The sequence below is a fragment of the Anabrus simplex genome, chromosome 6 (assembly GCF_040414725.1).
Source record: "Anabrus simplex isolate iqAnaSimp1 chromosome 6, ASM4041472v1, whole genome shotgun sequence".
Classification (NCBI taxonomy): domain Eukaryota; kingdom Metazoa; phylum Arthropoda; class Insecta; order Orthoptera; family Tettigoniidae; genus Anabrus; species Anabrus simplex.
Genome location: NC_090270.1, coordinates 165,517,616 through 165,541,489, shown reverse-complemented (window position 1 = coordinate 165,541,489; position 23,874 = coordinate 165,517,616). Strand labels below are relative to the sequence as shown.

Below are 23,874 nucleotides of genomic sequence, written 5' to 3'. Positions count from 1 at the left end.
CATTATGAGACAACTAATAGAAAAGCAATGGGAGTACAGGAATGATATGGTGATGACATTCATTGACATCCTAAACCTAGGCTCAGAAAAGTACTCAATGGAAATATCCCCTGAGAAAACTAAGATAATGGCTTTCTGTGGCAAGGAACCAGTAAGAAGCAAGATCTGCTTAAATAATAACATTTTGGAAAGAGTAAAGGATTTTAAATACCTCAGCTACAAACTGTCTTTCTTTGAAAGACTGGACATACCCGAGAAAATCTCCAAATTCAACAGATGTTTGGGAATCATCAATAAAGTTTTTAGACCATCATTAGTTCAAAAACACAACCGTACAAGAATCTACAAAACCTTGGCATGATCTGTACTTTGCTATGGAAGTGAAACGTGGACCCTGAGGAAATGCGATAAGAGAAGAATAACTACAGCTGAAATGAAATACATGCGGCGAACAGCAGGATTCATGAAGTAGGAACACGAAAGAAATACAGTAATGCTGAATGACCTTAAAAGCAGACCTATATTGGAATACATCTATGAATACTAGGAAAATTGGCTAGAACACCTAAACAGAATGAACAGAAGCAGGATCCCCAAAGCAGTCATAAACTACTGCCCTGGTGGGAAGAGATCTCTGGCACGCCCCAGGAAGAGATTGCATGAAAATGCAAATCTTTTGTATAGACCGTAACAGTTCTTCTGTAGGACTAATACATGAAAGGATGATGATGATGATGATGATGATGATGATTCATTGACATTGAAAAGGCATATGACAGTGTCCCCAGGACTAAAGTTTGGGACAGTCTGGTGCAAAAAGGAATTAGACAGAGATTAATAAAAATGATACGCGCAGGTCGCCTACGGGAGTCAATTAGAAAGACCTGCACCTGGCAAGCCAAACCCATCCTGGGATATCCCAGCACTAAAAGCCATACGACATTTCATTTCACTAAAAATGATTATGGCAATGTACAAGGAATGTTGTAGTTGCGTGCAAACACAAGTTGGCAGGACAAGTTGGTTCAAAATAACTAGTGGGCTGAGATGGAGAAGTGTTCCATCACCAATCCTGTTTACAATAGTAATAGATGACATCATGAGAACAACAAAAGCAGCATATGGAGGAAGAGAAATGAACATGTTGTTATTTGCAGATGATATTGTGATTTGAGGAGAAGACTACAGGAAGGTTCAAGAACAGTTGGATGTTTTGAAAGGGAAAATTGAAGAATGTGGATTGAAAATAGGTGTAGAAAAGAGTAAAACTCTTATGTCTAGAAGGGAGAAAGAAGGAAAAGGTCAGATTAGACTTGCAGACAAGCCCCTGGAAATGGCGGAAACGTTCAAATACCTGGGGAGTGAATTAATGGAGAAAGCTCGACTGAATGCTGAGATTAGTAAGAGGATTCAAGCTGGAAGTTGTTTTTATCATAGTGCAAGAAACATGTTATGGGACAAAGATGTGCCAATGGAAGCAAAGGAAACTATGTACAAGATGTATTACGTACCCATAACAACTTACAGAGCAGAAACTCGACAATGACAAAGAAGGATGAGAGTCGAATACGGGTATCCGAAATGAAGTTCTTGAGGAGTGTGGTACAGTAGAGTAGGAGAGACAAAATAACGAATGAGAAAATCTGGGAAGAAATTCGAGTGGATCAAGGTGACTAAGGTGTTTTGGGCACATAAAGCGAATGAGTGATGAAAGAATGCCAAAGAAGGTGAAGAAAATGCAAACGTAAGGAAGGAGAGGCCGTGCGGACCACGATGGAGATGGAAGGACACAATCCAGTGCAGTATTATAGAAAGAAACCTGGATTGGGACACAGTGTTGGAGGAGGAGTGGTGGAAAGACCAAAGAAAGTGGAAAGGAACCATATATGCCCCTACACAGCTACAGCTGGATCAAGGGAAATGATGATGAACTAATAACTTAATTAGAGGCACCAAACCATTGGCTCAACCAATCCCATGGGTAGGCCCCGCTCCCACTATGACCTTGGGATTTCCCTGCTTCCAGAGCAAGCACTATTTCAAAATTTCAAAGAAAGGAGGAAGGATTAAAGCAAAGAAATTTACTGGAGTTTACCCTAGAGCCACAATATTTCATGCAACTCAAAATTCAAATAAAGGAAATTTACCAGGAAAAGAAATGTTTAAACATATGTTACTGAGGATATGGCATGACATTACAATTCACCCATCCCATTATACACGATTCACAGTCAACCTTCTCAAGCACTACAGGTTTGACAGGTCAGCATAAAAGAGATAGATGAAATAGATAAAAGTAATAAAAACTAGACCTTCATTGACTGAAGTACAACGCACATACAACGTACCATTAGGGCACATAATGTACTACCCATATCCTCTCTAAAAAAAATTCTCTAAATTGATTTACTCTGTGCATTCTTAATTATCCAAAATATAAAATTTAAATATATTAAAAAATGGGAAGTGAAATTTAGAATATTACAAGGAAATTCAAAACAGGGAGGTAGTTACATTTATTATGTTAGCTTGCAACATTGCTCACATTATCCTGTGAAATGAGGTTAGTAAGTCACTATCCCTGTATCATGCCATGTGCACATTACTTTAAAATTTTAACACTGATAAAACTCACGTTACATACCACATATCACACCAATCAAAATAAAATGCATTTAAGCCAGGAATACAGAATTAAAATCGCATAAAATTTACCAATAAACAGAAAATCTAAATGAAAAATGAAAACGGGTTCAAGAGTGCGCATACAGAAATCCAACTAACTGATGTAAGAATAAAAAGGCACAAATAACACCTTCATACCAGGAAATACCAGATTACAGCATGACACACAAAGACCACCAAGCCTATCTGTTCTCCAACAAACAACAATACAAGAACACACACTAAACACAAGTGTGATGACCCCTGAATCAAGCAGTACCAACCTAGGAAAAAGGCATAACACAACCCCAATACAACTGATTCCATCACACGACTGTACAAGAACACTAGGGTTGTGCACTGTGTCTTTGTTTCAGCACACTGTGCCGGTGAATAGTTATGTTCCGCTGTTCCAGAACATGGAGCGTCAGTTGTTCCGAAACATTCTCAAGCGAGACCAAGACAGTGACTCTCTGTCCCATCAGAAGTGCCACTATGCACTGCCCTTCAACTACTAGCTGGCTGTCGATACCGGCAGTGTGCCACCATTTGCTGGAGTGTTCCGTGTTCTGATGTATTCTCTTTGTTCTGTGAGTTGCACCAGCAACTGGCCTTTGGTGCATGCGGATAACTTAATGCGTTCTGTTTTGTAAGAGCATTTTCATTGAAGTCTATTAATGTATACCGTACAAAAGGCGGTACAATTTGAATAATGTTGCATTGGAATCCTGTTTACGACTTTTTTACTAGAATAAAACCAAACAGAGTGACATGCAATTTATGTTCTTCTATTTTGTCTGTAAAGGGATCTTCAACTGGCACAATAATGAGACATTTGAAAATTAAACATCCTACAATTTTTATTTTTGTGTTCTGCTTGTATAGGCCTAGTTTTATTTTAAATCTCCTGTTCCGCGTGTATATAGTGTTAAATTTTTATCTTCGTGTTTTGCTTGTATGGGTTATTTTTTATTTTTATGTTCCGCTTGTATATTGTGTACGTAAATAGAGTACTGACGAATGTTTCTTCGACTGTATGAGTATATTTTTAATTGGTGAAAATAACATTGTGACATTTGTAAACACATCTACTGCCAGTGTAATTGTGACAGGTGTATTTCAGAATGAATGAAAACATTCCTATCCTATAATTTCCTGTGGCTATTTCTAGCCAAGTGCAGCCCTTGTAAGGCAGACCCTCTGATGAGGGTGGGCGGCATCTGCCATGTGTAAGTAACTGCGTGTTATTGTGGTGGAGGATAGTGTTATGTGTGGTGTGTGAGTTGCAGGGATGTTGGGGACAGCACAAACACCCAGCCCCCGGACCACTGGAATTAACCAATGAAGGTTAAAATCCCTGACCCAGCCGGGAATCGAACCCGGGACCCTCTGAACCGAAGGCCAGTACGCTGACCATTCAGCCAACAAGTCGGACATTCCTATCCTAAAAACAACATTTAGACATTATTTTCTGGGTGCCTATTTCAGAGTTCTGACTGCTTTTTCACATGTCCTGAAGTTTTATCCTGCTCGTAATTACTCACAATATAGGCTGATACATTCAGCTGGTGATAATATCGTTGGATTAGTTTTTTTTAAACACCTGTACTGCCATTGTAACCATGTTATGTGTATTTCATATTGACCGAAAAAATCTTCACCTAAAAGCGCCTTTGAACGTTATTATTGGGCGCGAATTTCAGTGTTCTGACTGTTCCTTCATGTTTCGTGCAGCTTTACGCTGGCCATAACTACACACAGCATGTCTGGTATTGCAGCAAATTCCTGCTGAAGTGGAGCATGTCGTGTTGCCTCACGAAGTTCTCTCTACTGTGCAGTTACAGTCCCGTGTCCCATTTGCCGTACCGAAACACTCCACTTCAAGCTCCTAATGTTCTGAAACAACTGACTGTTCCAGTCTACCCAACCCTAAAGAACACATTACACACAAACACACCAGTACGATAACCCCTAAATCAAGCAGTACCAGCAAAAAAGGCAATACATGACCTCAGTATTCTTGAATCCATCACATGACAATGAGACTGCTAGAACCAGAATTGTACTCCCAGGAGAGGAATGGCCTCTCAGCACTAAGTCTCAGTACATATATGCCTTCCCACAGCACTGAAAATGAACACAGATGACATCCAATATTTACAAATATTTACAAAATAGATGGACAGATACGACGAGGCTCATTACAAAATTTTGATAATTTTACTCGGACCACAGGACCCCATAATCGAGCGAACTGGGTAAATAAATTTTGAATACTCTAAACCAGAAACAGATTAAAATACACATTGAGCAAATCAAATGAAACAAGAATAAATTAAGATAATTAACTAACTTTTACTAAATCACAACACCTGCAAAATTTCACTACAAATTTTACTGACAAATATAGAACTGAAATCTTGGCAACCTGGGAAACAACAGATTTAACTGAAATTAACACCTCAGAATAATGATACCAAAATAAACATTTCAAGAAAATCTTTCTAGTACATGAATTACCAAAATAATGGACACTGTTCTCTATCTAGCTGCCCAATATTGATCTCATATTAAATGCACACCAGATTTCAAGTATGTCATGAGCAGAAGTGCAGATCTATACCCCGTCAAAATTTGCCATTACGGTCTCAGCTGAAGCTGGTCTATAAATATGGTGACCACGAGTCACCCTATGAGACTATGCCAGTCCTCGTAGAATCCTCCCTAGCAAGGATAGGAATACACAGGTAAATAAAAATATGCGACATAGAAACAGACATTTACACAATGGAAACGCTCAGTAGAAGAACTAGGAACATTTTCACACAGATTCAGAGACTCTATAATCTCTTATCTGATTTAAGACTGTAGCAACTGGCTGGGAACCGCCCAAGTAGTCCCATACCTACTTGGAAACGAACCTAGGTACAGTAGAAAACCGAAGCACCACAAGACCAGAAATTTAGATATATACTGAGCCAAGACACGGCGTAGCAGATAATTTTAAAAGATCACATACAAATAATAATACCGAATAAAACACAGCAGGTGACAAGAAATGCTATTAGAAAATAATTAGCTGAAACACGAGATTTGCAAACAGAAATACACTCAAAAATATCGTCAAAAAATTATGACCATTAACCTAAAAATTTGTTGCTGAAAATTTACTAGAACGTATGTTTGATAAAATCCAATGATACCACATGCTAAAAATTATCAACCCAAACACGATTACCAGTATAACATTCAACACTATAATTTACATCATCTGGAAGAAGTACAAGTTTACGACACGAGTAAATTATAGGTTGGAAAAGGTGTGCACCACTCAAAGTAAGTCAAGTAATCAGCTGTCTCCAACATAGATATGTATTTCAGCTGTTCGTGAGATAACATGCAGTCAGACAAGGAAGTACAGCACTTAACATAAATAATTGACATAGCTTAAAGCAACAGGTAATCACACAGATGTTACGATAGAAACACACAGATCAAAAACTTTAAATTAATAACACACATTTTGAAACTTATTAGAGATGACTTACAAAATTTGAACACGACACATGCAAATTGATGATATAGCTTAAGAGAAAAAAAACAAAAAAAACGCATGGTTAGCAGAAGGGTTGCCATGAACAACACTTGATGAAAATCAACAGTTAAACTTAAATAGAAATTGTAGATAGTGACTTACCATTTCCTCCAACAGTTCAGGCAAATCCAGGTTACGAACACAAAACACAAACTCCACATGATGGACAAAATGCCGAACACATTCAAATGCCTTCTCAGAGATAATAGGCAGATAACAAGCTTAATAAATTAGCTGCTACGATGCCCATTTCTATCAACACTATATATTCGGACTTTCTCTGTCCTTTGCCACATGCCAGACTCACTGTACATATACACAAAACCTTTACTTGAATTTGTATGTAATCTGGCTAGTCTGAATAATGGGGATCACAAACCTATGCAGTATAAGTCGCTACACCATATCAAATTGATCTGTAGTGGTTGATTGATTATAGTTGGAGGTTGATGTTATATACCACCATACCTCGACCATACTCTCCAATAGCTTAGATGACAAGTTCTTGGTTTCTTGTTTTATATTGAAATCATACTCGCATTGTATTCCACCAAGTGCATTGGCATAGCACTTCATTGGGTACTTAACATTTAATGTAGATGTCATATAATGATCTGTAACCCTGTGGTGTGTCTCGGCAGATATCCATAGACGAGACCAATCTCCAACGGACAGACACCAGCATACAATATGGCTAAACAACACACACTTCAAGCAGGACAACCACCTGATCTCTAAACTTCCACTACACAACACCAACAAGACCTCTCTTCCAACAAATCAGCCATAAAATAGACTTCCACAAGTCACATGATATTCTCTGTACTACCGTATCTCAATCGTACATATCTATTACATGTGGCATGCCGCTTGAAATCGTGACACTCAACTTTGTCGCACTGACTCTTTGAAACTGTCGGGAAACCCACATCATTTTGGGCACAAAAAAAAATCGTGCACAACTCTCTCTGTATTTATTTAGTTTCCCTGTTTTACCAAGATTTCCCACCTTCAGATACAGAATGCCACCAGTTTAATACAGAATTCTTACAACGTCTAAACAAGGACTCCCATACATCAACAAATACACACAGTATTCGTACAATGTAATACGTGCTATTGACGATACAAAATGAGTACCTAACCTATAACTTGTCGTTAATATTGACATAAATACAAAAACTGACTTGACGTGCGCTTGAAATTTTGTACAGTTACATCGCCTATGATGTATTGTGCCCTACAGACTCCAATACCCATCAAGCGAATGCTGAGAATGTATTGGAAGTACTGCAGAAAAGTAAAATACCTATCTGCGTGGGTCAGTAAGTGTAGGCACATCTTACCAACTATTCCTGTCCACTTCTGCCCCTGGCTACACATCGGTGAGCGTGCGTGGTTGGTTCAGTGACTAATCAAATGAAGTTAAATCTTAAAGTTCTAATAGGACAGGACTCGCTGTTGTGTGAGTGAAAGAAAGATAACATTTTACAAACCAATCTGTAATTACAAAAACATAAGGTTAGATAATAAACAATTAAACAAGATGAATTAAACAAATACAAATCCTACAGCCATGAAGTGGCAATATCTATCTCCACTCTGTGGAAGCTGCATGAGGTTTCATATGCACTGGAGGTGGTAACTGAATTTGAGCAGGCTTGCTTCTAATCTCGTTAATTTAAACATCCAACAGAAAATACATGAAATCAGGGAGGGAATACTTCGCACACATAAAACTTACACTACACTGTTCCCATACGTACGGGAAATAAACACAAGTACACTGCAGGACCGTAGGTAAGTGATCATGCACGGATGAGATGTGAACTCATCACCCTCCTTCGCATACGTGTGACACCTCTAATGTGATAAAAACAAAAGACAAGTACAATAAAACACAAATCCACAACATACACTGAGTACATAAGCCTTATCAGGACCTGAAATAAGATATACAAATAAATGTGGTTATCTTGCAGCTTTGGGAAGGAACACTCCTCCTGGAGACTCGGAATTGGTTATGGTCACGACCTTGCCGGTAGGGGTGGATGTGAAGGCCGTCTCACCCGCCAGGGCAAACAAAACATTACGTCATCAGATTCCCCTTACAGTCGAGTTCTCAAGCATATGGCATCTGTCACTCGCTCTCGCTCTCCTCATCAGCTGAGCAAACATTCTTCATAAATACAGACAACTAACAGGCTTGTCCTCGGCCTTTTCAAATCACAAACATTATTTCACTTATTTCCTTGCATTCTCATGCTACCAATTGGGCTCCAGTGCCGGGCAATCTATAAGGCCATTCAAATATAATGGAGTCATGCCTGTAAACTCTTATCTCTTGACTCTTCAGTCCAGGGTTTATGCCATACCTATGCCCAGGAGAAACTCGATGTAAATACTTAGATGATCCTCAATATCACAATTTGGAGGACATCTGCCCCTAACAGAAATGCATCTGAAATCCATGCAATAAAAATAACATGCCAATCTACACTTATGCCACCCACTACTCCTTTAAAGGTCTCCCCGTCGATGTTATAGGGCCGCTCCGGTCCCTTCCTTTTAAAGATCATATTACCGCAAGACACTACAGTGATTACCTGAGAAATAACATGATCTAACAAACATTGAACAATACCACATCTAACCTAACTCCCTCATACCCAACAAGAAAAATCTATTACAAGAAACTATACACTTCCTAAGCATGCAGGGTCCTGAGTAAAAATCATACATGCCTTAAGGGCTAATAATTATTATATACAAACATATGCAAAGCTAATCCTGTCCCCAATCCATGCAATAATAAAGTCTGCCCAAACTTATCTTGTTACGTTGACCTCACCGATCCTCCATTGTGGACACACTGATGCGTTTAGCCAGCCATCACTCCTTCGTCGTCACTGGCAAACAGTCCTTGGTTCTGCTTTTGGAGTCATTCCATGGTTCTGCTTCTGCTTGACCGTGTTGAGTCCGTAGATCTGCTGCTGCTGGCCACACCTGTTGTCTTCTCCATGCCTGTTAACTGCACCTGGATTCGCAGTTAAACGTCTGCTTGCTTCCGTCGATCACTCCTATGCGGATATCGCACTAAATGTAAGGAGATACATAATTAAACGTCTATCCTCGTCTGTAACTTTCTCTCCTCACTTAAACACAGCATTAGGGCTCCTAAATTTCCTAACCATGGAAAGTTACGTAGCAAAGTTCAATACTCAACCACACACGATCTCCTAGTTCAAATTAGCTATCCTCTTCGGCTATGCTTACAAATGCTTGTATTAACTAGCAAACACAGTCCCAGCTACTGTCAAATTTCATAGCCCCGGATTCGGCATACTGATTCCTATCCCACACAAGATAGAATAACGAATGAGAATTATCACTCGTGCTGCTTTCTGTGTTAATGAGCACAGTTCTTAGTAATCACAAAATTTGTGATCTAGTTTCACCTTGATGGATTTTTCACGACATGTGACTTTGACCAAACAGAGAACGCTCCCATATATCGAAACACTGTACAATAATTACTGATCATTTTGGATGCAGCCTCTCCATGGCTGACATGCGTCCTGCACCTTCAAAGAATAGAATGAATCTCATATATCAAAGCACATTCTATAGTTACTGATTACTTCGCCATCCAGCCTCTCCGTGGCTGACATGCATCTTCATAAAGAGTAGAATGCCTCCTCTTCACTCAGAGCTCACTATTTATTAGGCCATCCAGACAAACCATGCCAATAAAATTCCCGAGATACACACTTGAAGTCCACTTGACTTCTTTGTGTGGAGCAGAGTTCCCATGGCCTTGCCGCGAATATTGTATTATTGAAGGCAATGATAACTAAAGTAGAAAAATCGTATCACGATATTCAGAAAATTATGCTTGATTTTTCTATCATTTTATATTTCCTGAATTTTGTCTGTGAGCGAAGATGCTGTCCATGTTTCCAATCTAGTCAACCCTGCATTCTCCCGCCTTTCTTTCTAGTGAATTGGTACAGGTGACTCCCCTGACAGCATCCGAGTACTTTCATATCTTTTTGGATTTCTTGACTCTCTCGCACAGAGCACCACACCCTATCTGACGCTCCAAATCTCCCTCGTGTACTTTGACTACAGTTGGCACCTTTTACCTATCGAATCCCAGATTTTATATTTGATGCCTTAAGTATTGTGTTTCTCTGACTATGAACAATACGGTTCAGTATGTCTCCAACAAGGGACCACTCTCGCATTACTTTAGGACGTATGAATAGTAACACAGTAAGGTTTCCACCTATTCAGTACTAATGTGTATTTACAATGTTATAAATTACATGGAACTAGTTTCGACCCGCCTAGGGGTCATCATCAGCCATATTAAAGCATACATAAGTATTTTGTTGAATCCTAAAACATGTTATTTTTAACTGTAATAATCGTATGGATTTTATAATTTATAAAGTGAAGTTTGGTAATGAGATGAGAAATGTTAGTATGGTACAGGTGAGTAGTAAATAATAATATATATACAAACAAGTTTGGAACAAAGTACTAGTGGGGTGCTTAGAGTTGTAAAATATAACCTCGTGGATGTCAGTAGTCCTCGTACTAAAGAAACAATGTAAGATAACACATATAAACATATATACAAGTATGTACAAAAGTGATACTCTTTTAATGTCGAGTTGGCTTGACACTGATCACTTAAGCGGAGAAATTAGGTATTTGGTGTATTAAAGCTGTGTTGGTCAGTTGCGTTGTTGATTGTTGGACGTGAAGTTGTTTTTGAATTTCTGGTTGAGAAGAAGGTGGAAACTGCGCGTGGATATATTGATTCTCAGTTCTTAGCGGAAACCAAATTGGACCTGTTTAAATGGAGAAAGTCAGTAAAAACAAAAAATGGAGTAGGAAAAGGTTAACATAAAGTGAAAGGACGCTTACCTCGCGCTGCGGTGTGTGTAGTATAGCTGATGGTGTGCGATTGGTGGCGGGGAGAGAAGTGTGGGCAGGGAGGAGGGCAGGCCATTTAAACAGGTCCAATTTGGTTTCCGCTAAAAACTGAGAATCAATATATCCACGCGCAGTTTCCACCTTCTTCTCAACCAGAAATTCAAAAACAACTTCACGTCCAACAATCAACAACGCAACTGACCAACACAGCTTTAATACACCAAATACCTAATTTCTCCGCTTAAGTGATCAGTGTCAAGCCAACTCGACATTAAAAGAGTATCACTTTTGTACATACTTGTATATATGTTTATATGTGTTATCTTACATTGTTTCTTTAGTACGAGGACTACTGACATCCACGAGGTTATATTTTACAACTCTAAGCACCCCACTAGTACTTTGTTCCAAACTTGTTTGTATATATATTATTATTTACTACTCACCTGTACCATACTAACATTTCTCATCTCATTACCAAACTTCACTTTATAAATTATAAAATCCATACGATTATTACAGTTAAAAATAACATGTTTTAGGATTCGACAAAATACTTATGTATGCTTTAATATGGCTGATGATGACCCCTAGGCGGGTCGAAACTAGTTCCATGTAATTTATAACATTGTAAATACATATTAGTACTGAATAGGTGGAAACCTTACTGTGTTACTATTCATATGTTATTCTCAGTTCAGTACGGACCAACAACATGAAATTCATAACCCTTGATTACTTTAGGACGGTGTTGTGCATAAAGCCTCTTATGCTTCTTCTTCTTCTTCCTTCATTTATCCTTTATTATAGCTCAAGGGCATCTAGATCTCTCTTCTTTTGATGCAATATACTTTCAACATACACTGCTACTTGATCCCAAGATTCCTTAATTTTGCAGCATAACATCTACAATGTTATCTGGTGTCAGATCTTCCTGCATAGCTTCCAAGCATCTTCATGGTGATAACCACGCTCATTTACCTGATATATTATGTTGATATTGTGCAATTTCTTATAATTGCACTTCAATACAGAACAAAAATGAAATTTATGGCTTATAACTTTTCTATGAAGGAAACTTCGAAAGTATCCATGTCCTGTCAAGAATTGTGTAAAGTAATAATTTACTTTGCCATGATTTCTGTTGACCCATTCAACCAAGGATGGTATCAACTGTTTGGTCCATTTCCCTCTTAAATCACCTTCCCATCTCCGTTGCCACTGCTCCGTTCTGTGATAAAGAGTTAGTATCTTTGCCCGTTTCCTTCCCAGCTCTCCTTGAGTATGCCAAATCTCCTGTCATGTTAAAGCTAATAAATCAGTAGGAACTACTGCTGGTACTGTGAGAACTGCAGGTTCAGACACCATACAATATGTACATGCAATTTGTAAAACCGCTATCCGCTGCACTGCCGCCATTCTTTTCGGGTACTTCTCAAGCTTCAAAGATTCAGCCCAAATTTCAGAGCCATATAAAAGAATAGATTGGACAGTCATCAAAAGAAGCTGCCATTTACTAGATATTGGACCTTTAATGTTACTCATCAATCTACTCAGTGCAGTCATTGATTTCACTGCCTTATCTGTTACCTGCTGAATATGGTCCAGAAAGTGAGCTTCGTATCAAGCATTGTACCTAAGTACTTTGTACTCCTAGATGTTTCAATGACTATGTGCCCAACTTGCATAGGTACAAGAGTGTTTATCCTTTTCCTTGTTGGAAGAACTATTTCCATTTTATGATATGCTAATTCCAATCTGTGATTCATCATCAATTCTTTTATTTGCCACATCACCTGTTTCAGTTTAAGTTGAGCCATCTCCATATTATGGGCTACTATCAGAGCAGCCACATCATTAGCATAACCCACAAGTCTCGCATCTTCTGGCATCTTCAGCCGTAATAATCCGTCATACATTATGATCCAAAGATTTGAGCCAAGAATAGATGCTTGCGCTACACCAGCTGTGAGGCATTTTATTATCTGACCATTTTCCATATCACACACTAAAATGCAATCTTTCAAATAATCTCCCAATATGTTCATAAGATACTCTTGCAACTTAAAAGTTTCTTGGAGCACTTCCAACATATCACTCCATCTTAACAAATTGAATATGTTTTTCACATCGAAGGTCACAAGAAGCGTCACTCTTGTAGAATAATGATTGCCTGATTGCGCTCTTTCTGTTATTAGAAGTAATGAACTTGCAAAATCCATGTTGACAAGAAGAAGAAGACTTAAAATAAACAGACTACAGTGTGTCATTGACCTAGCCAAAACATGGGGCATGGCATGGTGAAAAGTCAGTAGACTGACTAGCCAGCCCGAATCACACTGGCGATGCAGTAATGGTATTGCAATAACTTGCGTTCTCTATTAGAGTGGAGAGCAGTGAGGACTTCTTTAAGATAAGTTCCAAATTTCAACTTTGTAAGGATTTTAATAGAAATAACAATGTTTATACATTTCTAAATATATTTATGTGATTTGATAGAATCTGAAAATGTTCTTTCAAGAGTGAAACATGTCATTCCATCTTAGTTAAGTTATTTCTTTCTCAGGTGTGGTTCTGTTACGATATGTTTTCTTTTCCAGATAGTTCGTAGTTTATTTATTCAAAATTAGTTTAGACAGATTGAAGACACTAACAGTTATAAATTATCAGCTATTAAAATTTATGCCTTTGCTGGTGAGATGTAGTGTTTACAGTGCAGTATGTCTTCTGGTATGGGCTAGAATAAATTTGTTACTTTCATTGACCTGTCGGTATATGTGATGCTCATAATACCATTCCTTATGCAGCTAGTCCCTGTTATGAATGGTGTGAAAATATCACTCATAGGGTCGGTTGGTGCAAGCATTTCAGTAGGCTTGGCAGACTTCATATCTAATAGCAACTTCTGGCTCAGTGAGGAAAGCAACGGGGAACTACCTCACTCCTCATTTCCCTAGTATGCCTCTTCACTGATGCCTAGGCTATCTACAACAGCTGTTGACAGAACTGTGGAGGATCAAACCAACCTTTGGGCTGAATACAACATACATATATTCATATTTTAATAAATTAAAAAAGGAAAAAGACACTTTACCACCAATCCACAGAGAGAGCTAAAATGGGTTAATTAACTTAATGCATTCAGTACCAGCCACTCAGGGGTGCATTTAAACCCATAGGCTGGTATTATTAGAAACTTTAAATGGTTTTTTTTATATATTTGAAGGTGTGATATCATGACAGAAGTGTAAGGAGAGTGTTTAAAATGTTATAACTGAAGCCACAAAAGCCTGCATCACTACACGCCTCTTTTACAAAACAATTTGTGGTCTGATGAAGCATGTTTTCAGTTAAATGGAAGAATTAACAAGCTATATTGCATAGGTATATTGGGCTTCTAAAAATTCACAGTTTGTAATTGAGGAGGAATTAAATGTTCCATGAATTATGGTTATGGAAGGTGTACAATATGCAGAAAAGGAGTGATAAGTCCTTTTTTTTTTTTTTCATTGGGACCATGACTGCGAACATGTACCTTTGAATGTTACGAGAAGTTATAATAAACAACAGCGCTGTATTTGAAGCAGTATGAAACAACCATATTTGGCAATAAGATGGTGCTCCGCTGCACTATGGATTTAAAGTCCGTGAATTTTTGAGTAACCATTTTGAAGAGTAGATAGGAAGGTGGGAAAAAATCAATTTGCTTCTGAGATCACCGGACGTCACACCATGTAATTTTCCAATGTGAGGAATATTGAAGGATAAAGTTCTCACTATGAAGCCACTAAACCTATAGCATTTAAGGGATTTGGTTGAACAAGAATTCAAAAACATATTTGGTAATAATGGGGACTTGTGTGACAAGATATGTAAATTGGTGTTTAAATGTTTTCTTAAATAATTAAATAACAATGGAGGCCACTCTGAAGAATTTCTGTAGGCCAACAACTGCTTTTTGTTTAAACCACTAAAGCTGTTCTACACTATGTTTTTTCCTGCAGATGCTGAACTGACTTCCGTTACATCCTGTATTTGGCCAAGCTTGGTAGAGCTGTCACATTTATCTGCTGTCTTCAGTTTGTTGGAATTTGTACTTAGACCTAAATAGGAGTTCATAATCCACTGTGTACAATTTTTTTTACAGTATTTCACACATTAATGTATGTTTATATTCATTTGCAGGAAATGGTTCTCAAAGTTGAAGAAATTTCTATAAATCTAAAAATAATACATTCTATAAAACTTTCTGTTGATCTGCAGAAAGCAATCATGCTTATGATTTGGATGTAAACCTTTCTATTGCCACTCTTGTGAATGATTTATTTGGGTGACATGTGGCAAGTTTCTAATGGGCTGCATCATAAATCTTAAATTACTGTACTTCTTTACTGTACATGACTACAAAATGAGTAAACACTGTCGGCAGCCCTGAAGATGGTTTTCCGTGGTTTCCCATTTTCACACCAGGCAAATGCTGGAGCTGTACCTTAATTAAGGCCAAGGCTGTTTCCTTCCCAGTCCTAGCCCTTTCCTGTCCCATCGTCGCCATAAGACCTAACTGCGTCGGTGCGACGTAAAGCCAATAGCAAGAAAAAAATAATAATAACAATAATTATATTTCACTTCATCTTAAAGGATGCCTATAATGCTCTAACAAGTAAACTCACTGTTATTAACATGTTGGGCAGCAAAAACAGTTTTGAAATATTTGCTCTGTGGGCCGAAAGTTTATTTTTATCCTCTGAAAGTGAACACCCTTGTTCACTGTGGCTTAGCAGGAAATGGAAAATAGTAACTGGTGTCCACTGTGGTGCTCAAAATGTTAAGGGCAGTGTGTGAGCCAATGTACAATTTATGAAAGATTTAGGAAATAAGATGAACTGAGCATGAGTATGTAGATATTCTAAATGTTTAATTTTCTTTGTTTACAGAGGTTTCTTCATTTGTCCAGGAATTTGATCCTCTTAGGTAATGTATTCAACAGAGACGTATCCTTTGAATCTATATTTTTTCAGAGGAAGATATATTTTATAGATATTAGTGACAGTTCCCTGGCCGAACATTTGATTTAATTCATAGTATTCACTGATATTGTGTGGTATTCATGTATATCTGGCAAGCAGTAGAGTATAGAAGAATATTACTGGAAGATCTAGTCTTTCATGTAAATACACAAAAGGTAACCATGAAACGTCTGCTTGGAAATTCTTGTATTTCATTAAGTACCGGGAATGCTGTAGTATTGTAAGAGCATAGCAATATCTCTTACATAGACTTTTTTTTTCTTTTCAAGAAATATATTGTAATGGTTACAGCGTCCGCCATGCCAAGTCGCTACGCGCCGAGCTCGTCACACATCGCCCGCACCCCCTTTGACTCGAGCGCACCAATCGCGAGCAACATTTACGTGCTGGGCGGGCCCTACTCTCTTCTGTCCGTGGTCGCGCCGCGTGGGACGACAGAAATGACTATGCGATTAATCTGGAGTGTTCCATCTCGCGATGTTCCTGGACCCGTCCAGCATCCGGGCAATTCTAGAAGAACCAGCGCAGGTATATAAGAGAGGAATGACCTGCCTGGAGTCAGTGAGAATTGGAGAGAGCGAAGTGGAGAGCGAGAGTTAGTTAGTGAGTGAGTGGGAGCGAGATTGAGTTTGCTGGAGCGCAGTTAGTGATAGCCTGGGAGAGTGCAGCCTGATCGAGTATCTGTCTGTCAGAGCCGAGGACTCGTTCCTGTTTTCCTGATGTCGTGTGTGTGTGTCCCTTGAGGCTGGCTGCTGGAGGAGAACCTGGAGTGTTCTGGAGCGGCGAAAAAGGGAACACTAGGAGACGACATGTGAAGACTGCGGAGTTCAACGGGTTGAGTGAACAGCGGATACTATCCCGACCTGCGAGGCTGACATGTAGGCTGTGAACCGTGACAGCGCTAACGAGTGTGACTGAGTGGCTGAGAGAGTGTACTGCAAATAATCGATGACTCTGTGTGTATGTGTGTGTGTCATTGTAGATGGAACATAAGGGAAACTAAGAGAGAGAGCGTGAAACGTCTGTAAGTGTATGACCGTGTACGTGTGCAAGCTGTAAGCTCGGCTATCGTCTGTGTGTGTGTATATCTGTAATTGTAGTGCTTAGCTAATAAATCTTAGAACTAGGACGCTACCAGGTTCTGTACTCATTTATTTATTTATCTACCCCGCCAACATGTTACAACTGGCGTCAGAAGTGGGATGGACAAGTGTGATAAACTAGTGGATAAACTCTTACGTAAAAACTGGTGTCAGAATCGAGTACCTGGTAGCGTATTTTGTAGTCGACAGAAATATCTACTAGCGAAATGAATTCCGAACAGCTTCAGATTTTTCTAAGCAAGTTTAGTGAGCTTGAAAACAAAATCTTATCTTCCTATGGCGAACTCATTAGTGAACTGAGATCTGAGCGGAGGTCAAACCCGGACCAGCTGAAAACCGATTTGAGTGAACGGAAGAGTGACCATTTAAAGTCAGGAGACGAAGTGCGCTCTCTCGAAACTGAGGTCGACGATAACGAAGTGCGGGATGGCAACGAACTGGACAAGAAGGGATCCGAAGAGATGCTCGCGGTTGTGGAGTCCGGAGTTCGAGGCCCAGAGGTGGAAGTGAGTGCCCTGCCTACGTAAACGATGGCTGTGGAGACGCGGATAAATCCTGCTAGCAGCGACGGCGGCTCCACCATCGTGAAGTTGGAAAACCTACGGGATGACAGGATTACTTCCAAGAGAACATGCCGGACCCAGTTCGAGACCAGATCGACGTCCAAGAAGAGTGCCGAATATCCGATCGCCGGACTTCGTGTTCAACGCAGCCCCCAGCCAAGTTCGACCTATGAGGAGGTTATGAGAGTGCTCGACGTACGCTGCGGTGTCCACCAACAGAGAGCCACCTACCGAGTCCAGTTGCAGGAGAGGACTCAGTGCACAGATATAACGCCGCGGATAATCGACGCCGAGATCGAGCGACTAGGCAGCGTGACTGTGGAAGAGTTATCGCGAGGTGACACCAAGCTCGAGGCGGCTGATGCCTGTGAGAAACTACGTGGCGCTGAGGTCCGTCCAGGGAGGACGATCGGCAAGAAACAGAACTACGAAGAGGCTCTGATAATGGCCCACGAGACAGAGGCAGCGGCTGCAATGGCACGGCTGGAGGGACCCCTATTAGGAGACGGAGCAGCAATGAAAGACGAACCGATGACCAACGAACGAGGATGCCATCTGACTAGGACACTTGTTCCGACACGAAGCTGCGTGCCGGTACGAACATCAAATTCTGCACCCCAGAAGAAGAGGAAATCCAGCAAGGCTAAACCTGGGACGAGAAAACCAGTCCCGGGCATCACACCAGAGGACTACGAAGGCGCTCAAGCCCTGAAAGTAGACGCGGGTGTGGACGAAAGGAAAACCACCGAAGTTGCGGCTGCCATGTGAGGACTTGCTGACCGTTATCACTGGAAATGACACCGTCGACCGGACCCAGCGGATCCCCCATGGGAAGGTGGTGGCCAACCGAACAAACCATCTTGCAGCGTATCGCGGAGCTGCTCGGGTCGAGCAGCTTTAAGGAGAGGGCAATGTAATGGTTACAGCGTCCGCCATGCCAAGTCGCTACGCGCCGAGCTCATCACCCATCGCCCCCACCCCCTTTGACTCGAGCGCACCAATCGCGAGCAACATTTACATGCTGGGCGGGCCTTTCTCTCTTCTGTCCGTGGTCACGCCGCGTGGAACGACAGAAATGACTACGCGATTAATCTGGAGCGTTCCATCTCGCGATGTTCCTTGACCCGTCCAGCATCCGGACGATTCTAGAAGAACCAGCGCAGGTATATAAGAGAGGAACGACCTGCCTGGAGTCAGTGAGAATTGGAGAATGCGAAGTGGAGAGCAAGAGTTAGTTAGTGAGTGAGTGGGAGCGAGATTGAGTTCGCTGGAGCGCAGTTAGTGATAGCCTGGGAGAGTGCAGCCTGATCGAGTATCTGTCTGTCAGAGCCGAGGACTCGTTCCTGTTTTCCTGATGTCGTGTGTGTATGTGTCCCTTGAGGCTGGCTGCTGGAGGAGAACCTGGAGTGTTGTGGAGCGGCGAAAAAGGGAACACTAGGAGACGACGTGTGAAGACTGCGGAGTTCAACGGGTTGAGTGAACAGCGGATACTATCCCGACCTGCGAGGCTGACATGTAGGCTGTGGACCGTGACAGTGCTAACGAGTGTGACTGAGTGGCTGAGAGTGTGTACTGCAAATAATCGATGACTCTGTGTGTATGTGTGTGTCATTGTAGATGGAACATAAGAGAAACTAAGAGAGAGAGCGCGAAACGTCTGTAAGTGTATGACCGTGTACGTGTGCAAGTTGTAAGCTCGGCTATCGTCTGTGTGTGTGTGTAAATCTGTAATTGTAGTGCTTAGCTAATAAATCTTAGAACTAGGACACTACGAGGTTCTGTACTCATTTATTTATTTATTTATTTATTTATCTACCCCGCCCACACGTTACAATATATATTTGTATTTTCATTACAAATGTAGAGATAAGTTGGCTTTACTAAGTCATTGATTTGTCCATGGCCAATTTGACTTACTTCTCTCCAGCTGTTCCTGCAACTACATATTATGTGCTTTCTGCTAATAGTGAAATGAAAAATTTAAGCAAATAGAATAAAATTCCACTTCATGTTCAGGAAAACAGCTTCAGAACATTATGAAATGCTTCTCAGGAGTAGGTTATGGACATTCCCAAACATTTGTGTGTTTTCCTCCACCACAAGGGGTATAACAGGGTTTGATGATGATATGCACCCTGGTCAAATGTGTAATGCTACTCCTAATGCACAAAACAGGCTGGTTTTCAGCACACTCTCTTCATGATTGTACTGATTTTGGTGGGCAACAATGATAATAATGTCAATGTAAGTGCAGGAATAAGTCTGGGAATTAACTGCCTAGACAGGAACTTGCAAATAATATTCCCCTCCTGTTCCTCTCTCTTAACGATTTCCACAACCCTTCGATGTTCTGGGTACCATACAGATTTTGGTATCATCAGGTCGCACAAACAGCTGGTGAACAGACCCTTCCCCATGGAGCTGGCTGTATGTCTTCCATTGCTTTTCAGTATGGTAGTTAATTCTATTGTGAGGAAATTTTTTTGGAGTAGACAAGGGGTTCAGTATAATGAATGTTACTTTTTGACCGGCTTCATGTTTTGTGATGACGGTGTCATCTTTACTGGCACAGAGGCAGAATCTACATGCATACTTGTCTGTATAGCTAACATTGCTGCTAGGTATGGCCTGAAAATAAATGCAGATGAGACCAAAAGCCTAACAACGGATGCGACACAGGCTAAGGTTCAGCATGTCAATTGAACAAGTCTAGCAATTCACATACTTAGCATCACTGATGCCATTTCGTGTGGTGCCCGTCCTAAATGTGAATACTCCAAGATGACGCAGAATAAATGCGACAGCCCCAAGGGGAAAGTTACACTTTACGATTACATCGAGAAGCGTTCAATATCTAATTTACAAAATCAAAGAAATGGGAACTGTCTCTTAACACAAATCTGATATGACTAGCCGGAAGGCTAAGTCAATTTTAAGAAAAATTTGGCGACTGAAGGGAAAACGGGTAAGCTCCGGCAAAATAAATAAAATGGAACACTACATTAGAAGATTACTAGCCAAAAAATGAAAAAGCTAAGTGCTTACCTGTTGGAGGGGCCAAGAAGACCCGTCAGCTCGAGGAGGCAACCTCTCCCTTCAGCGGTCAAAACAGAAAGGTGGCTCAGCAGAGCTTGGCGTTAGCCATGAGCTCCTCTCCGGAAATTAGGAAATTGGAAAACAACCAATGAGCGTCCGTATTTTCCTTCATTTGCCAATCACAACTACTGTTATTTTATCCAATGAGGGCCCAGCACAAAGTGCTGATAACGAACACCGAGTAGCATCGAGAAATTTTGAAACTAATCCAATATGATGAAACCGGAAACTCCTGGAAGCATCCCATCCTGATCTAGCGTGTTTACTACAGCATGTCTCATAATTATTACATCTTACTTCAATTTTTCACGACAACCAAACACTTTACTTAGCAGTCCAGTTTCTGTGTAATTTTTTTAAAAACAATCAATCAACTTAATGTTCACTGAAAGAAAAAGGACATAAAATATACACTGTGAAAAGATTAAAAAAAAAATTTACTGTTATTTTTGTGTCCACCAGACACCAACACTGATTTTTTTCTTTAAAAAAACTTAAACGTCCCCTGGAAATAAAAAACATTATGGAAACAAAATAAGAATATCTTCTGCATTGAGTTTTGAGTTTGTTCCTTTATTTACACAGTAACACCACTAGTTTTTTTTCTGATTATGTGACTGATGACTCGGCCGATGTCTTCAGCCTCCACATTATGTCAGTTCAAACTGGGTTCACAAACACGTTGTTACATGGTTCCTCCATAACCGAGCACAGTCTAGCACGACTGGCATATTTAAAATATCTGGTTGCAAGGTAACATGTCCAAAAATATATGATGATATTGCGCACCACCAATGGGCACGTCAGTTTCTGTCTGGTAAATATGTAGTCATCAGGATCTTTGGCATGGGATGATGGTCACCACCATGTAGACGGTGCCCCTTAACTAGGCACGGCCAGTTGTCAGGCAGAAACTGTAGTTGTCACCTGGACATCTGGTCACTGGGTTGCAGTGCAGAACGGCAGAGCCCAAGACATAACGCACCTCTCCTCTAGGCACACAGAAGAAACGGGGATTGCATCCCCCTCCAGCCACTGCAACATAAATTTATCTGCAGCAGACAGGGAATTTCACAAGCTAAAGCCACCCTGGTGGACAAGAGCTTGGAGGCACCCAACTGGTGTCTCCACGACCTTCATTTGGGAGGTTCCCCCACAGGTTTGGGACTACCTTAGCCCCCCTCCCCCTTTAGGCAAGCACTATAGATAACTTCAAGATAAAATTTAGAAAATGGTTAAAAGAAACTCAAAAAGCTCTACAGGAGTTTACACTGATTCCAAAATTTTTTACTACAATCCCTAGTTATGAAGATCTTAATCCTACCCAAAATACATACTAACTTACACCTAACAGGATCATAAATGACCATTCCCATTACAACTAAGGTAACTCTAAACTAAATTACTAACTACAGAACCTGAAAAATGCTGTGCAGCCATTAACTAGAATTTGCTTACAACTAATTCCTTATAACTACCCCAAAACAAAAATAGTTTCTAAAGTATTATCTCACAACAAGGAATTTTTCTTGCGATAAATGTGATAAATCCCTTCAGCATCACTGACTAACAATGACACAGGTATTAAAAATTTCAAAATCATGCAGGGACCTCGAAATTTGGGGAATAACTTACTAATTACATAGTCCGCAGCACTACTAGTGGGATGAGTCTTTACATAGACCTGGTCACCCACAGACAGATTGTGCGGTCTTCGCCCGTGATTATACAGTAGTTACGTTGAACTTTAGCATAATAAACCTTCAAATTTTTATGAGCACGGTGCCAAGCAGCACGGATCGTTTCTAGATTAGCGACATCAGGTAGATGATCGTTAATGGACCACAGATTAGAAAGTGGAGAATTAGGGGTGAATGCTAGCATCAACAAAGCAGGAGTTTGCTTATGACTTTCATGAACGCCAGTATTGAAAGCAAATGATAGCCAATTAAGTGAAGAATCCCACTTGGAGTGGTCAGACAAATGGTATGCAATAAGAGCAGATCTTAGATTTCGATTTTCTCTTTCAGCATAATTAGGCCTGTGATAATAAGTTGTGGTAGTCTCATGAGAAATAGATAGGTCAAAACAGAAATTATGGAATTGCACAGATGTTAAAGCTTCAGCATTATCACTCACCAAAAATTGACAGGGTCCAAATGAAGCAAAGATCTGTTTCAAGCAAGAAATGGTAGTACTAGCACTAGCCATACGAGTAGGAAACAGCCATGTAAAACACGAGAATGCATTAACACACACAAGTATGAAACGATGACCAGTCCGTGATCGCGCTAAGTGACCAATGTAATCTATAAATAATCACTCCATCAGGCAAGAAGCTTGCTCAGATGACAACAAACCAAGGCGAGTATTAGGAGCAGGTTTACTAATGTTACAGTTTTTACAAGATATGACCATGGTGCAGATTTCACCATCCATAGATTTCCAAATGAAATGTTTACAAATTTTTTCTCTAGTTTTGAACATGCCAAGGTGTCCACCGACAGGGGATTCATGAAAATATTTGAAAAGAGCTGGAACTAAATTAGCTGGAACAACGATTTTGGGATCTCTGCGACCACGAGCAGGACAACACAGAACACCATTTTTGATGACGTATGGTTTGACATGTTCACCAGACTTAATCCTGTCAATAATACTCTGCAATTCAGGATCATCTTTCTGATGTTTAGAAATATCTTTGAAAAGAAAAGGAGAATTCGTCAAAACTACATTAACAAAGGCCGAAACTTGTTCAGGAGAGAGATCAACAACCTCTGATTGAGGATCAGAACTGCCAGAATAGAACATCCTACTGAGACTGTCAGCAACAACATTTTGAGTTCCACGAATGTGACGAGCTTCAAATTGAAAAGCTGAGA

At 40.2% G+C, this 23,874-nt stretch overlaps 1 protein-coding gene across 1 annotated transcript in view; it reads left to right on the top strand.

Annotated features, from left to right (window-relative positions):
* LOC136875915 (fibrous sheath CABYR-binding protein) overlaps positions 1 to 23,874 on the top strand; it is a 381,453-nt gene that overhangs the window by 77,141 nt on the left and 280,438 nt on the right. Inside the window, exon 7 of the mRNA XM_068228254.1 lies at positions 16,138 to 16,174. Within this exon, the coding sequence (XP_068084355.1) occupies positions 16,138 to 16,174 (37 nt within the window). The remainder of the gene's footprint in view (positions 1 to 16,137; positions 16,175 to 23,874) is intronic.